The 18,324-nt window shown below is 37.9% G+C and overlaps 2 protein-coding genes and 1 long non-coding RNA gene across 7 annotated transcripts in view; 2 read left to right on the forward strand and 1 right to left on the reverse strand.

The window, feature by feature from the left end:
- The window catches only part of LOC106882635 (kinesin-like protein KIF9), a 43,108-nt gene extending 41,365 nt beyond the window's left edge, over nucleotides 1–1,743 (reverse strand). For both annotated transcript variants that reach the window (XM_014933377.3, XM_014933376.3), the window contains exon 1: nucleotides 1,585–1,743. In XM_014933377.3, the coding sequence (XP_014788863.1) occupies nucleotides 1,585–1,680 (96 nt within the window). In that variant the 5' untranslated portion in view covers nucleotides 1,681–1,743. The remainder of the gene's footprint in view (nucleotides 1–1,584) is intronic.
- Nucleotides 48–4,877, forward strand: LOC128248578 (uncharacterized). Its single transcript, XR_016242902.1, has 3 exons — nucleotides 48–182; nucleotides 1,183–1,293; nucleotides 4,742–4,877. It is a non-coding gene; the product is annotated as an uncharacterized LOC128248578 (long non-coding RNA).
- Nucleotides 4,878–12,122: 7,245 nt separating this feature from the next.
- Nucleotides 12,123–18,324, forward strand: part of LOC106882632 (1-phosphatidylinositol 3-phosphate 5-kinase) — a 106,516-nt gene continuing 100,314 nt past the window's right edge. For 2 of the 4 annotated variants that reach the window (XM_089356504.1, XM_089356507.1), the window contains exons 1-2: nucleotides 12,123–12,247; nucleotides 15,355–15,398. The gene's annotated coding sequence lies outside the window, so the exon portion shown is untranslated. The remainder of the gene's footprint in view (nucleotides 12,248–15,354; nucleotides 15,399–18,324) is intronic. The other 2 variants (XM_089356503.1, XM_089356505.1) reach the window with 1 other exon arrangement.

Consider the following 18,324-nt stretch of genomic DNA (forward strand, 5'->3'; position numbering starts at 1 on the left):
AGGTCCCTTTGTATTGTGAATTCAAATTATACCAAATCATGTATAACTGATGACTTACAGTACAGTGCCAAAATGGAATACTTCGCAAATTTCTATCCGTTCACATTATGAGTACAAACTACAAGTAGATTTAGTCTTTCATCACCGACTAATTAATGAAATACGTACCAATAATTCACTAGGTAAAATCTTTTAACTATTCTCCTCAATTTTCAGAAATTAACCCTGTAATCAATGTTTGTCTACATCATCATTATTAATCATTTAACGTCTGCTTTCCATGGCTTGGACAGTTCAACAGGATCTGGCAAGCTGTAAGGATGCACTGAGCGCCAATATTTTCTTTGGTAAAGCTTTTATGACTGGATGCCCTTCCTAACACCAACTACTTTACAGAGTATATTGAGTACACTTTTTGTGTTTTATGTCAGCAGCACTCGTGAGGTTGTCAGATAACTTGCAAGATAGAAATAGAACGGGAAAAGGAAACAGAAAAGCTCCCACTCTAAAGCGGGGAGAGAAGTATTTGAGAGGGAAAGACGGATGTGGGTGTTGGCATGCATACAGACAGACAGTATAAGATGTGGATTCTGAGAATCGTTTGGCTATCGCAGAAAGCTCCTATTACAGACTCGGCTCTGAGTCCAAGTAGTACATATATACTCATTTCTCAAGCCTTTCGACTATACGTTTTATACATGTTACTAACACACACACACACACGCACGCGCGCATGCATGCATACAGTCAAACAAACAAAACTATCTGAACATTAATTATATTAGATGTAGTACATTCCCTGAGATATATTCTATATTCTGAGTTCAGATCTCATCTTGGTTAATTTTGCCTTCGTTATTTCATGATCAATACAATAAAGCGAAGTAACATACTATATCAAATATATTGTGGCAAAGTACAATCGACCATAAGTTCTCGTTTTAATAAGAAATTGATTTTGTGTGTAGTTATGACAACCATTATACCATAAGGTGATGGAAATAGTAGATACATCACATACTTCTCTTTCTCCTATATATATATATATATATATATATATATATATATATATATATATATATATATATATATATATATATATATATATATATATATTAACTGATAAAATCCATCTAGATGCTTCAGTCCCATTCTACTCGTTTTTATTTTTCGTTATTACAGGGATAATAGCTGTCCAATAACACATAGAAATTGACCCCATCATCTCCTGACTGAAATGGACGACGTTTGAAGGAAATATCGTCTTAAACTATTGCGTAATATTTTGAAGAGGTAATAACTGATTTACTAATACAAAGGACGTGAGTTCGAATCTTGTTTCTTAGTATCGTTCTGGGTCAACCGGGTGGACGTCCCATATTTTCATTCCTCTTAGTGATTTATAATTTGATTGCAATGTGTCCAAATCGATATATCAGCTATAATTATATCATACGATCTCTACAATATTTATATCAATAAAGAGATTGCAAACTTCGGGTTTAAAGGTTCGTTGACGAATAAGAAAAAGGTGTGTGAAGAGTCTTTCAAAGTAACTGAAAAATAAGCAATGTCGATACAGACCTTTTTGTCAGGAGATATATTTATCACATTAGGGACAAAATTAGAAGTTGGTTTAATTCGGCACCATACTCGGACTTTGTTGGTACTGCTCCCCATTATTAGACAACGGACAGCATATAATATTTAGAAGCGTAACCGTTGCTAGGCAGCAACTTTATCACTTCCGGTTAATTGATTTCCGGTTACTAAGAAAAAACAAGACTGTTTATATTTATCCCGACGTTGTTGTGTAATGTCTGTAACGAATAGGTGCTGTCTTTTCGGAAATTATTCTCTTTATCTGCTTTCTTCTGATGTTTTATTGAGCGGAGTTTTGAAATAACCGCCCCTCGAATTTCGTTATATAAAAAGAAAAGAATAGTTTAAATTACTATTCGGGAAAAATGTCCCAAATATTTCACTATTTGCCTACCCTTCTATTTCAGTAACTTGTAACTATTCCAAAACACTGCCTTCTATTGCATATGACTTTCTTAATCTAAGCAGAGGTTTATATTTTACCATTTTTGATCGAGAGAGAGTTCTTATTAGTTATTCTTCAATATGTGGCCGAGAGAGAGTTTTTAGTAGATCACATCCTATGTTTTTGAAAATTAAAGAAGTTTCCTCTTACTGTACACAAACATTAGAACTACCTTCATTTTTATTTTTATGTTTGTTAGACTAGGGTTTTGTGATTTTTTAATTCAAATCACAGTGGACCTTGGGTTGACAACATCAGCTTTACTTACATGAACCATCTTGATTTTAATGTTATCCTATATCACGGTCCGTTTTTCCTTTTTTTCTTTTCTTTTTTATTTGTTAATTTTGGCAAATAGCTTGTTTTGTTTGCTTCATTTTTTGCCTCTTTTATGAGACTCCATCGTGAAGTAAAATGATGTGAATTATTTCGAACTGTTGTTTTAAATTTGCTTCTCTTTTTGATTTTTTTCGATCTGTTAGATTTTTTTGTCTAGTTTTGTTGTTTTAGAGCATCAACAACAACGCTCATCGTAATTGCTGGCAGGTTAAATAGAGCTTAAAATGAAGCTCTTGTCACAAAAGTGAAAGTAAACAAAGTATTTGAGAAAAAAAAGGCGCTGGTGGGGTGGGGGGCAATTCATCCTGTATCATAAAATTGTTTTACTAAAGATGAAACTGATATAAAAATGTTCCTCCTAGCATTGTCTAATTCAGAGGTTCTCAACGTGGGTGGTACCGGCCCCAAGGGGGCACTGAACACGTTGAAGGCTTTAAGAGGCCGTGTGGTAACATAATTAACATACTAAATTTTATATATAGTATTTATTATACTATGCATGATAAAACTAGTAATACAGTTCTATATTTGAGAGATGAGAAATTACGTACATTATTTACAATTGACGGATATTTGTCATCTTGTTTGTTTTTAAAACAACGTTTCAGATGTCTTGTGGAAATTTCGAACCTGGGTTCTCATTCCTAAGGTATTTTTCGATGTTGTTGTTGTTGTTGTTGTCGTTATTATTATTATTATTATTATTATTACTATTATTATTATTATTATTATTATTATTATTCAGGTCACTGCCTGGAATCGAGCTCAGAATCTTGGGATTAGTAGCCCACGCTGTTAACCACTACAGGCATATGGCGTAGTGGTTTAGAACGCGGGCTACTAACCCCAAGATTCTGAGTTCGATTCCAGGCAGTGACCTGAATAATAATAATAACAACAACAACAACAACATCGAAAAATACCTTAGGAATGAGAACCCAGGTTCGAAATTTCCCCAAGACACCTGATGAAGGCTGGAGGGTATATCAACTGAAACGTTGTGTAAACAGCAAACAAGATGAGGACAAATATCCGTCAATTGTAAATAATGTAAATAAAAACTAGTAATGTTTATTAAAATAAAATGAGATCTTATCCGGCACCGTGAAGTCATTAACTTGCAATGTCTAAAGTAAATTTACTTCTTTTGTCTTTATTATTGTTTTAATCCTTTCACTGCTAAAAGCTTACACAACCTATTTTTAGAGTAAAATCTATAAATTATCATCCATGTTAAGTTAGTTTGGTCGATATCTCACTCACCACTTAGGTGGGCGCTAGGCATAACAACTACTTAAAAGGAGGGCGCTGCGAAAAAAAAAAAAAAGTTAAGAGCCACTAGTTTCACTGTATGTATGTGCGCGCGCCTGTATTCATGCGTGTAGTGGTGGCGGCGGAGGGGGGAAATGTACTAGTTAACCGCCAGCTATTCGTAAGAAAAAATATCTTTGAACGAGTTTTTGGATGACGGTTTGGTCAATTCTGCTTCTCATTGCAGAATTTGGCGATCTTTGTTTCTTTCCTTTTCTTTTTGCTCTGCATAACTGTGGTTAAAATATACGAAATAGATTTGGGTGTCCCAAGTAAGTGAAACGAATATGTAAATCTTTTAAATGTTATTATTGCAGATTTCTCTGTTCTGAGTTCAAATTCCGCCGAGGTCGGCTTTGCTTTTTATTCTTTCGGGGTCAATGAAATAAGTACCAGTTGAGCACTGGGATCGATGTAATTGACTTCCCACTCCCCTGAAATTGCTGGCCTTGTGCCAAAATGTGAAACCATTATTACAGACTTCTCTTTTTAATTGCTGAAGAATCTAAATCGCCCAGAAATTGTCAATGTTTTACTCCCCAGGCCATCTTTGATCAAATGACATGATTAAAGGTGTTTCAACTGTAATTGTTACGTCGTTTTGTATATATTGGATTACACAGTCTCTCATAACACTGGTCAACAAGTATTTTTCATCGAGCATATGTAAAGGTGCACCGAATATAGTTTTCAATGCTGATTTCAAATATACGATTAGTTTATTGACATCACGTACAGTTTTCAAGATGAGAAAGTTTTTTTGGTTTTAGCTCATGCATTATATAGAAATTCCAAATAATGATGTGTATGCATGTATTTCATTCACAACATGGAAACATACCTTTAAAATACCCTACATTGTTCATTGCTGCATAGTTCAGATACAATATTTCATCATCTTAAATTAACCAATCAAGGTTTGTCTGATGAAATAGGTATTTCAATATCTCAAATTGTCCAGTCATAATTGGTCTGATGAAATACTTCATCTCAAATTTAATATGAGTATAACCACTTGTTCTTATTTCCTTATTTGTTTTACAGTGTTAACAATGTCAAGACAGTGTAGTAATCGCCCTGGTGTGTTTTATCATGACAGAGGACAATTTATCGTGAAAGCTCAAACACGTACAATAACACCAGAGATCAAGAAGATTTATAAGCTATACTTTGACTGTCCTCTTGTAGATCAGGACAAGTTATGGGCACCACATTTAATTTGCTCAGCTTGCTCAAATGGCTTACTTGACTGGTTCAGTAATAAAAAGAAGTCCATGTCTTTTGCCATTCCAATAATACGGAGGGAGCCGAAAGACCATTTTAATGACTGTTATTTGTGTTTATTCTATGAAGAATAAACACAAAATTTTGTATCCCAATTTGGATTCTACAATGAGACTTGTGCCCCACAATGGCAGTCTGCCAATTCCAGTTCCACTGGATGATGGTATTGAAACATCAGATGATGATGCTGACTGTCACGATAGTGCTGCTAAGGAAGATTACCTGGCTGATGACGATAGCTTTAAACCTCAGAAATTTTCCCAAGCTGAACTGAATGACCTTGTCAGGGACCTGTCCCTCTCAAAAGATAAAGCAGAACTGTTAACAGCAAGACTGAAGGAGAAGTATCTGCTAAAGCACGGTGTTCGTATAACTTATTTTCGACAGAGAAATGTGGTTCTACAAACGTGTTTTTTTGTTGAAGGCCTGCTTTGCTTTTGCGGTAACATCGATGGACTTTTCGAATGTTTATCACACAATCATGATCCTGCAGAGTGGCGTTTGTTTATTGACTCTTCAAAACGAAGTTTAAAAGCTGTACTTCGCCATAATGGTAATTTGAGGTCCTCCATTCCTATTGCACACTCAGTTCATCTTCATGAATCATATGAGAATATGGAATTTTACTTCGCCCAGTCTGAGATTCGAACCCACGATCTCTCAACCGCGAGTCCGCTGCTCTAACCTTTAGGTCATGTGCCTCCACATCATGTATGTTTAGTATTAAAAAAAGATACAAAACCAGAAACGGATCGTTGGAGAGGACACCATGGTGAATGCCGTTTCCTACAGAATTACAAATCCGTCTTTATGTAGATTCGTTGTTATTCGCGTTGGTTTTATCAACGTGATGTAGACTTACGAAGCCAACTAATTAAAAGCAGCTTTCAATAGACTATACGATACCAATGAAGTCTGATTGGCAGAAACCGTAGGGCGGTGAGCTGGCAGAAACGTTAGCACGCCGGGCGAAATGCTTAGCGGTATTTCATCTGCCGTTACGTTCTGAGTTCAAATTCCGCCGAGGTCGACTTTGCCTTTCATCCTTTCGGGGTCGATAAATTAAGTGCCAGTCACGCACTGGGGTTGATGTTGTAGTGACGCCTTAATAGCAGACATTCCGGAAAGCTTATCCACGCATGCGCAGGGACTAGTTCCGGAAGGAATACAAGAAGAGTCTCGTGCGCATACGTGGTCATTCGACATCCAAGTTTCGCACCCTTATTCATTCTCTCTTTTCTCGCCGGCCGGCGGAGAGCTCAGACGTACAAGCAGTCTGTCTCCAACATTCCAACTCTGGAGACAGCTCTTTCCAACATTCCAACTCTGGAGTTAGACAAATAACCACTCAACATCAATGACGGCGTCTCAGCAACCAAAGGGCGAAGTGCTGCCTATTTCCTCTGTAAATAAATATTGTTGTGTTGATAGTTCAGAATCTGCGTTCCGTTGTTTCTTCAGAATTTAATGTACGGAAGCGGGTATACACCTAATGGTGTATAACCACTTTTCCTAAATTGGTGACCCCGACTCAAGAACAAACGCAGCCCGGAGATTTGCTACAATTGGTGACCCCGTCGCAAGAACAAACGCAGCCCGGCACTTTCCTAAATTGGAGACCCCGAATAAAGAACAACCGCAGCCGAGGATTCTGATCTACCGACCAATAATAGCACCAGAGAATGCACACACTCACTCGCATCAGCTTATTCCACAGCTGCAGGATTTTCTCTTGGTCATCACACGGCACTTCCCTACAATTGGTGACCCCAAATAAAGAACGACTGCAGCTGAAAATCTGAACTGCGACCAATAATGCTACAATTGGTACCCCGAGCTAAAAGATCTACAGACCTCGTTTCAACAGCCATTGAATTCGTATGTTTCGCGACGTTCAACTTCAGGATTGCCTCTACATTCTCATCCATCACAAGTGAAAAGCTAAGAAAATTTTTTCTACGTTAAAGTTTTTCATTTTGTCAATGACTTCCAGAGCCTATAACCGAAGACTTCTTTACGGCTAAGACCTTTGTGGTTTTTCACGCAAAAAACTTCACGGTTATTTCATCCTAACAACTTTTTGAGCAATTTCCTACATGTTTCACGAGACGTCAACTCATTCTTACACAGCGTCCTCTACTTGCTGAAAATAGCAGTAAAATGCACAGTTACATTTCAGTGAGTACATAACATTTGTTGATGCTTACTTGTTCCCAGTTCAGCATATTTCGTTACCTCTCCGTTTCTCTCGGCCGGAGAATGGAAGAGTTACTGGCTTATCTTCATTTGCACGGGATCTTTTGGTCATTTTCGCTCGCAGCTCCGAATTCATGACAGCATTTTCTAGCAATGCCACCAACGGTACCTCTCAAATAGACGCCCTGTCAAATTTCTCTCTCCTAGATACGCACCAACAGCTACCATCCCGCTTCTAATGGGATGGTTGAGCGTTTTCATAGGCAATTTAAGGCTGCCTTACACGCCTCGCCCAACCCGCAGTCTTGGGTTGAATTTCTTCAAGGTCGACGCTAATGGTCGTACAGAGATTGTGTCTGTCGACCGTCTGAAAAAGCGTACCTTGGCAAACCCTCAACTTTCGTGTACGACGTGCCCGTTTTTCAAACACCACACACCACTGTCAACATCATTACCACCACACACATACAGAACACAGCTACAGCTACAGCCAGTTTCCAGCAACGACATCAACAACCACTACGTACTGCCAACATCGTCAACATGACTTCTACACATACACAAGCAACCAACATCAACAAGCGCGGTTTTATCTCGACCCTGTTAGAGTGGATGTTTCCACTCACGATCAACAGACCAGCCAGAATATTCAGTACCAGATAACACAGGTCCCAGCCAGCATCCGACGCTCAACTACAGCTCTGCTCCTTGACCGCAACTTCCTGCGTATGAACATTCTAAATCTCCTTGTGTAACTTTTATAGAATATTCCGTACCAGGTAACACAGGTCCCAGTCAGCATCCGACGCTCAACTACAGCTCTGCTCCTTGACCGCAACTTCCTGCGTATGGACATTCTATCTCCTTGTGGAATTTTAATACGAACTGGTTTTCTCCATCTCAGTGTTTTAAGACTTTTCACAGTCTGTTACAGACACTTTTACTATGTTCTGTGTTTTCTCTCACACACACACTTGTGCACTCATATTTTCTTTCCTTTCAGAGAAAACAAAAAAATCAGACTTTTACATCGCGTGATTCCAGTTTCCTGGACAGTTGTCATCACGGTTCTTTTGTCATTGTCAATTCATTTGTACATTGCATGCATGTATCTCACAAGTGTACATTTATTGCTTTGATTTTTCTTTGTGTGTGTTTGTACCACATCTTGTGGGTGGTTTCGGTGGCCATCTTGCCTCAGGCGTCCCTCCAAATTTTCTATTTTCATGCTTTCGGCACTCGCGGGGGAGCCATGTAGTGACGCCTTAATAGCAGACATTCCGGAAAGCTTATCCACGCATGCGCAGGGACTAGTTCCGGAAGGAATACAGGAAGAGTCTCGTGCGCATGCGTGGTCATTCAACATCCAAGTTTCGCGCCCTTATTCATTCTCTCTTTTCTCGCCGGCCGACGGAGAGCTCAGACGTACAAGCAGTCTGTCTCCAACATTCCAACTCTGGAGACAGCTCTTTCCAACATTCCAACTCTGGAGCTAGACAAATAACCACTCAACATCAATGACGGCGTCTCAGCAACCAAAGGGCGAAGTGCTACCTATTTCCTCTGTAAATAAATATTGTTGTGTTGATAGTTCAGAATCTGCGTTCCGTTGTTTCTTCAGAATTTAATGTACGGAAGCGGGTATACACCTAATGGTGTATACCCACTTTCCTAAAATGTAATTGACTTAATCCCTTTGTCTGTCCCCTCTATGTTTAGCCCCTTGTGGGCAATAAAGAAATAAGAAACCGTAGTTGCTTCTTGCTTGCAAAGATCAGACTCTCACCTCACCAAATAAATTAAATTTAAAAGATTTATTATTAATTACTTGAAATTATTTGTCCCTTTCTTTAAGAATAACTAACAGTTGACTGAGTGGAAAATATCAAATAATTAAAACATTTTTTGTAGTTCGGTGCGCTGTTCCCGTGTGGACTGGAATCCAAACAACTAAATACCAAGGAGATGCAGAACGGCTGAAACCAACTCAAAGCACAGCAGCTAAAATCAACTCAAGGCAGTGCAACTGACACCAGCTACAGTGTTTATTTCATCTAATATGCTTATCAGTAACAAAGTCTCCTCTCCCCACACCTCTAAATTTTCCTGTTGTCATTACCACTCTCCAAATTCTTCAAACCCTCCGGCAACTGTTTAACTATCTCTTGTAATCATATCTCACTTCACCACTCTTTGAAGTCATTGTTTTGGGTGAATTTTATGTTCACAACTCCGTTTTGCTCTCGTCTACTTCTCCCTACACACTAACACTGCTAGCACAGAAGCTGAATCTTTTGTCTTTCTGAATAACATAGGAACTGCGCATGTGCTAGGTTTCAATACGAACTTAAAATTTGATGCATGTAGGTGGAAGACAGAAATATGTGGTGTGTAGACTTCCGCGTTATATAAATTGGATGTGCTCGTGAAGTTAAACCAAAACAGGTTTCAGAGATTTTTAGAATGTCCAGAAAAATCACTGTATACAAGTAATGATAGGTTGAAATGATTTGTAGCAAGGTTTTGACGTTAAATCATTTTCAATAAAATGTTTAAATTGGGGCAAAATGAGTAATGATTAATTTCAATAATTTCTTTTCGATGATACTTTATTTTATCTAATATAGTTTTCACAAAAGAAAAAAACAGAGAAAGGGAAAAAAGGCGTAGGAAAAAAGAAAAGAGAAAAAAAAAAAAAACCATCAGTGCACCACCAAGTACTTCTATTGGTCGCACACCACAAAATTCAACGGAACCTACTGAAGCAAGCCAGCACCCTCGCAGCATTACCACGGGTGATTGCGAGGCTAAGGCGTTGGAAAAGCCAAGCGCCTTACAGGCATCACCTGACACCTCGGTGAGGCAAGCTGTCAACGATGGGAACTTCGCGGTTAGTGGCCCAGTCCCTCCAAACGTTTCAAGCGCTACAGGTTGGAAGAGATAATTCACTGCCAGGTCCCGATACTTCAGGGTTTTTGTTCCGTTCGGCTACAGAAACTGTGACCCTTCCATTTACCGTAACATCCAGGATGTGGGGAGGAGCAAAAGAGTCACAGACTGTGACGTCCCAGATGTGACACCTACCTCTAATCCAGGGACAGAGAGTAAGACCATCTGGTCTCTTTCCATCACTTCTGTATAATCCCACCAGTTCCAGAACAGAGGTGATATTAATCCGAGCCAGGGCCCGCTTAATGATTAGGTTTAACTCGGTGTGAAGAGCGAAAAGACCAGCATTTAGGCGGCAAAACAAACCGTGAAGACCTGCGGTATCAAAAGGCCTACCACAACGACATCTCAATCCCCTACAAACGTCAGCTCCCACTTTGAGCGCGATGGAGATACGGAGCTCATCTAGACTGAGTAGACTTCCAATATTGGCCACAGGCTGGGCATTAATCCAGTCCCCCGAAAATTTTGGACGAGCAGAAAGTCGGTGACACCTTGAAAATTGATCAGTTTGATCAAGGAGAGAGTTTAAAGTGACACTTGAATGCAGATTGTCCCATACTCTCTGCCTCCGTCTATCCTCCACTGTAACAGGTACTGACAACCCCAGCTCTCTCCGGAGTTTATCCATCTCCTTGTTGGAATTAGTCCATGTTGGTGCGTAAATATATCAGGAAGAGAGCCACTCCAGCAGATCATAAAGAAGTTATATCGAATATTTTGCGCTGAGTTTTAAAATTTAATCGAGTTTTGTTAATTTCATATCATGTGCCATTTCTCCCTGATCCTCTTTCATTTGTCCTTGATATTTGAAATTTTTGCTGCATTTCTGATCTTTCTGATGTCTTAGGAAAGATACCGATCCGTATAAATCTTTTTTGCAAATGTAATTCTAGAGAATTGAAGTGATAAATTTACCTTATCATGTCCTACTCATTTTGCCCCATGTAAATTTCTCTTTTGTATGCTCAAAGATATTTTTTTGAAATAGTGTTCTGCATACGTTCAGGGCCGGCTCAAGATACCGGCAACTCAGGCAATCACCCGAGGCACGAAGAAGGGCGAGACAAAGACAAGGAAATTTCCACGACCGTCAGCTTGTACACGCTGAAGTTCAGCGTACCCAGAGTGTCAGTAACCCGAGGGTCGGCCCTGCATATGTTATAGTGTTTTTAATGCATTTAGAGGTCATTTTCTTAGCTGATATAGTTTTGTAAGGTAGTGAATATTTGTGAAAAAGAAAGAATTTTTTTCTTAAGGTAAAAAAAATGCAGTAAATATTACTCATTGTGCCCCACCAACCCTACTGGAAACTGGAAAAGTGGACTTTCAGAATAACTGGCCAAATTAACTTGGAATTTTCCCCCCTTTTGTCGGGATTTTCCCTTTTTTAAATCATGCATTGCAAAACATTGAAGGAAAACCTTTTTAAAACAAGAATTTAAAAAATTCATGTCTTTTAAATGTTGTCTCCCCCACTCACACACCACACACACACTCATCGTACCTTTGGAACAGCGACAACTAAAATGATCTTACCCTCCTCTTTCTTCCTTGTACTGATGTAGTTTTTGTAAGGCCGTGAACATTTGTAAACATTTTTCTCAATGGAAAATGTAGTAAATATTACTCATTGTACCCCATTCCTTATCTGATATACATTCATACATACACACTTATGTATATATGTGTGTGTCTACAAAGATATGTGTATCTATTTGTATGCAGAGAACTTTTTATTATTATCCGGTTTTGTTCGAACGAAACCGAAACGGAAGTATGCATATCACTCGATTGTAAAGTTTTTCGTATTAAAAGCAAAAATCTCTGACTGCACATATATATTATATTATTTTATTATCGGTTTCTTTCTTTCCCAATAACTTTTTTATTAACAACTATAACAAATGAAAAAGAATTATAATTACAAACACTGAATTACTTTGGTATTTTTCTGCAGGATGTAAAAGCTAAGACAATACTAGCTCTGTATGTTATTAACAGACGGTATTTTGTACATTCGAGGAGAATCGTTTGATTGTTTAATTAAAAATATACATTTTGCTTTCTCTTTCCACACGGTCTCATTCTGTATCATGTAAAACATCGAGCTACAAATTTGTAAGTATAGATGGCTAAACGTATTCTTCTAAATGTATATATTTTCATCTTTGTTGTTGTTGCTATTGATATTCTATCAAATTCCAGTTGTTTGTTTTATTTTTGCTCGTCAAGGAAAATATGGTTGTTTAGTGAAACAAATGTTTTCTTCTCATTTACCGTGTTATTTATTTACAGGGAGAATGTGTGTCTTGTTACTGCAAACGTACAAATGGTTGTTACACACACACATATATATACATATATATATAATTTTTATTATGATAAGCACAAGTTTATAATATTAGTTCGTACGTCCGTTTCACGATTGTGATTGTTTGGAACACTCTGCATTAGATATTCCAAGTGCAATTGGGTGCTTAACCATAATAGCTCACCGAGGAACACTTTGTTGCATTATGTCACGGAGAACTAATATCTACAGTTGGGTAGATGGCGAGGCATTTTATAAGTATTTTGAGAGAAGAATAGAAGATAGCTGGCAAAGGACAGAGAGGGACTGAGAAACAAGAGAAAGGGAGAGAGATTTTAATATATATATATATATATATATATATATATATATATATATATATATATATATATACACACACACACATACAGAGAGAGAGGAGAGAGAGACAGTAGTTTGGTGTTAAAGCTATTTTCTACTTAGATGTTTATTTTAACTCTTCGTAAGTCTTATAATAACAGCATTATTGATTAGACGTCCTCACACACACACACATATATATATATGTAAACGTAAATGTTTATACATTTATATACATGCACGTATCAGTGTAAATGTACGTGTATTTACTCTTGCTCACATTCAAACTGTATACACATACATTTGTGTCCACCCACTGTCGCGTGGTTAAATGTGTGACACTGTGCATGTGTGTGTGTATGTGTGTTATGACTGTGTTCCGTTATTTGGTGTTTTTTTCCCTCTTTATTTAATCAATTATAAGTTCAGTTACGATTGAATCGACGGATACCTTCTCGCTATAGTTTCCTATTTACTGTATCTCGACATTTGATAGTGTCTCGTTTTCCTTAAGTTTGATAATTATAATGAAACTTCTTTCAATGGAATACTATCCTTGCCGTCGTCATCCGCCTTTCTCAGGAATACTATCACACAAGATTTTTACGAGCCTATGAGAGGGTACTACTAACCAGTTGATCGACTTTAGAAATAACAGCCAAATCACTTTCTACTGTCCAAAATAAAGTGACTACGTCTAAACAAGACAAGCTGATTGTCATAGCCAGAACGCCTTTGATAATATTTTTGCTCGATCAGATTCGACCTGGAGCACTAAAATATATATTTTAGTGTAATTTTCAAGATTTTGTTTGTTTTTCTTTCGAATAAGGGGGTGTATTCAAAAGAATGACTCGTAGTGAAGTCCCTAAAACGACGAGCTGGTTGCTCTTGTTCATTGATCTGCACGATCAGGTTTGACTTGAGACTAAACATCAACAACTGGAAATTTGTCAATTTTGGGGGGTGGGGTGGATATTGAATATTTCTGTACTTTTTATTATCTAAAACGATTACCATATACACAGCTGTTTCTCATACTTGTTATTGATGGTATTCTCAGCAAAATTCAACGCTAGCCGATATTTTGATATTCTATGTAACACAAACAAAAATGACAATTGAACTTAAAGAAATACCTCAGAGGAGCGTTCTGCGTACGTAAGTCGTCACGTACAATAAGTTTCTCTTATCATATAATGTATAATAGTAAACTAGTAAAATCGTCTATTAACATAGATTATCCTTACAATCAGACACTCTTTCTTAAGGTGGGTGGTTGTTAAAATTTTAGAAACGAACAAAAAATAGGGGAGATCACCCAGCTTCGGTTCATCCAAATTATTGGGAAAAGTTGACAATACATTTTAGAGTGGATCAAGTCTTTAAAACTGGTGAAAGCAGTAAATCTGTTTTTATCACCTCAACGAAGTATATTCTGCCCAGTTGGCAAGACTTAGAGATGATAAGTATATATAGAAGGGAAATTAGTGTAAGCTAAAATGATTCAAAAGTGACTTCTGCTAGCTGTATATACATGTTATATTTACATTGTTGTATTTACATTTTAGACACTTCTAGAGGGAGATTTGCTAACTAACTGCTAAGATAACCTGAGTTAACAAAGGTTTTCAAATCTACTCACAATGCCTTCATTGGGCTAGGGCTATAGTTGGAAACACTTGCTCAAGGTGCAATGCAGTGGAACAAAACATGTACCCATGTGGTTGGGAAGCAAACTTCATTCCACAAAACCATCCCTGTACTTATATCATCATCTTTTAATGTCTTTCTTCCTTACTAGCATGAGTTGGACAGGTTGACAGGAGCTGGCAAGCCAGAGGACTGCACCAAGCTCCACTGTCTGTTTTGGCATGGTCTTTATGTCTGGATGCCCCTCTTAATGCCAACCACTTTACAGAGTGGACTGGATGCTTTTTACATGGCACCAGCCGTGGAAGGTCTGCTTTGGTATGATTTTTATGGCTAGATGCCCTTCCAAGCACCAATCACTTTGCAAAGTGGACTTAATGCTTTTTACATGGCAACAGCATGATTGAGGTCCCCAAGCAACTTACAAGACAAAGTTCCTTTGGAGAGGGATGGTATTGAAGGAGGTGACTTTGTGCCAGCTGATGAGAGGTTAAGGTATGATAGAGGGACAGAAACATGTATCTTTCTGTAGAGGAGGTACATGATTACCCCAGTCAGAGAGAGAGAGAGCAAAGAAGAGACAGAGAGATAGTGATGATGTGCCAGAGCATACTCTTAACGTATGAGGATGTGAATACAAATGGGAAGGTAGAGGATTGCCTGGTGTGCATAGGTAGGGAGTTCATGTGAATGCAAAAAAAGAGGATCCCACCCATAATTTTCTCTAAATTCTGTCATCTGTGCTGAATGTACATTGCTGAGGAGATCTAAGAAGACTGAAACATTTCTATTGTTGTCACCAGTTGTACAGTCAAGACCCACTACTAGTTGCATCATCTTTATTTTCTAAATATTTGGGTTAGCTGATAATATTGGAATTTTTTTCTTTCGTATTATATTATATTTTTGCTATTGATTTTAGATTATGAATAACAGTAGAGGGAGCATTTGTCTACTACTTGTAAGGTTAGTCTCAGTTAATCAAAGTTTTTCATCAGACTATATTACATATGTGAGTCTCTGCCATGTACAAAAGCCTAACAATGTATTTATTATAAAAAGACCACAATCTTTAATCTTTCTTCAACAAAATACAAGCTAATCATCAATGTTTAATCATTCAGAATATTTCAGTAACATTCATTGATTACCAATAGTTCTATATAGAGCTGAACTGACAAGTCAAACTTTTATTTTGCTGCTCAGTTTGCTGACCTACTAGAAGTAGCAAACAACTCCCCCTTGTTTCACTCCATCTTGTCTTCAGTAAAGACGGATACATTGCCCCTGATATTAGAATAAACCGGATGGCCACAGCTGGATTGGCTTTGGTCACAAATCTGCTTGAGAGGCTAAATGATGACATAAGCATGTATACAAACATGTGATCTTCTTCCTCCTGTTGATTAATTGCTTTGATTACTATCTCTTTAATCCATTCACAAGTTTTCTAAAATTGTCACTTGAAATTTCTGCTTGTCAAAAACTTGACAGCTGCTTAAGTTTATTCTATTTTAATAAAATGAGAGAGAGAGAGAGAGAGGGGGGAAATTTATCAGTGTTATTGTTTTCCATTTAATGTTGTCATGAGATTTTCTGAACTTGAAACTTTTTTTTATATTTAGTTTACTTTCATAACATGCATATATTTTTGTAACACATAGACTAAGTCATCTAAGTTATTTGAAATGACTAGTGATTTTTGTTAGCAGGTTTATTACCTGAACTGAGTTTGTAATGTTTTGTTATCTGTGTGTGTGTGTGTGTTTGCATGCATACACACACACACACACACATATTGTGTGTGTGTGTGTATATACACACTGTATATATGAACTGTACATAAAACTCAAGAGGTTGAAACTTGAGCACTACTAAGTGTATTCTATACATTTGAGGTTCAAATGTCATAATATGAGTGGCAGGATATTGTGAAGGGAATGTGATTAAAGAGTGCAAGTAAGTGGTGAAAGACCTGGATATGTATAGAGTTGGGTGAGGCTACCAGATAGCAATGATACAGAGGAACAGGACTGGGGACTGAGAACTAGGCATAGTGTATGGAGTTACATGTGGGTAGAACACACAGGTCAGGGGCTAGCAGATAGCAATAATAGAGTGAAACAGGAGCATGTGGGTAGAACACACAGGATGGGGGTAAGCGGAGAGCAATGATACAGTGGCACAGGGCCAAGAGGACAGGATTAGGGAGTAGGAGGTAAACAAAGTACATGAAGAGGAAATGTGAAGAAAAGAAGAGATGTAGAGATATATTTTGGTTTGTTGTGGTAGAGTGTGTGTGAAGTTTTCTTGTTAAGTGTGGATGGGACACACGGCACTTCTAGAACTCAGTTTCACTGACGTGGATGGGTCTTCTCAAGAACATATTGCCAGACATCTTGGTTCATTGTCATTTTGTGCGTGAGGCCCAACTTCCTGAGATCGGTCCTTACCATTTCATCCCCTGTCTTCCTGGGTCTCCCTCTTCCACGAGTACCATCCACTTTCAGTGATTGGCACTTCTTTATGCAGCTGCCCTCATTCATATGAATTACATGTCCAAACCAGCATAGTCTTCTCTCTTGCATACTACATTTGATTCCTCTTATGCCCAACTTTCCTCTCAATACATTTGCACTTTGCCATACATGTACACTGATGCTGCACATCCATCTGAGCATATTACCTTTGTTTCTCTCCAGTCTATGCATGCCTTCTGCATTCAGAGCCCATGTCTTACTACCATAGAGTATAGCCATTCACACATAAGCATCATATAGTCTACCTTTCACTCTGAGAGAGAGTCCTTTTGTTGCCAACAAATGTAATAGCTCTCTGAACTTCTTCCACCCAATTCTTATTCTAGAGATAATACTTTCAGAGCATCCTCTGCCATTGCTAATTTGGTTATCTAGGTAACTGAAACTATCTACAATCTTGAGAGCCTCCAAGGCATTTGAGAGAATCTAAGTCCCATGTGCTCTTAGTGCTTTTTGTTCCTGCACATCTGCCATATACAAAGATGACTTTATCTGAATGGAGGATTATGCCAGATAACCATTCTTCTTTTTTACATGGGTATGGTAGGTAACACTCCATGTATATTAATTTATCACTAAAGCCATTTCTTGCTAAAACCGTGTTGTAATAGAGTACTGCCCTATTGAAAAATTCTCAGTCTGATGTTAAGCTGGAGATTCTTCTGATACCTTTAATCAGGTTACTGATTACAGATAGCAGGTGGTTAAAATATTTGTTAACCCTTTCCTCATTGGGTTTCTGTTGGAGTAGCAAGTACTTGCTTGCTTTAAAGTGTAGGTTAGGATCCAGGAAGTCAAATTTTGTTAAATTGGTGATGACATTTATGGATAAGCTGAACTCTTTGAGGAAGCAAATAAGGTTCTTCTTAAGCTTATTCATGGTATAGTTGCTCATATGGCTACTCTATACTGGGCCAAATTGTGTGGGTGTGTATGTTTTCTTAGAGTATCAAGGATGAAGAGCCCTATGAGGTCAGTGACCTTGGTCCTGTCATAGACCTATGGATATGTTAAATAGCAGGTCACCCTTCTTTTTACCCAGTATGGATCTTCATGAAATAGAAGTAAGGTCCTAGCATTCATAATGATTCTGATGTCAAAGTCACTAAGTCATGTTTCCACACCCACAAAACTTTAAATAATATGAGAAGTAAAGTGAACCTGTTAATAGATATGCACACACACATACAAACATTCACTTGTTAATTCATGTAACAACCATTTCCCCATGCTAGTATGAGTTGGACAGAGATTTATTTGTGGCAGGATTTTACAGGGCCCTATGTTTTTTTGTGCCATTAATCCTTACCTGTTCTTCAAGCAAAGGATTGTTTTACACAGTTCTTTGAAAA

Source organism: Octopus bimaculoides, chromosome 8 (assembly GCF_046866305.1).
Source record: "Octopus bimaculoides isolate indiv1 chromosome 8, ASM4686630v1, whole genome shotgun sequence".
NCBI classification, from domain to species: domain Eukaryota; kingdom Metazoa; phylum Mollusca; class Cephalopoda; order Octopoda; family Octopodidae; genus Octopus; species Octopus bimaculoides.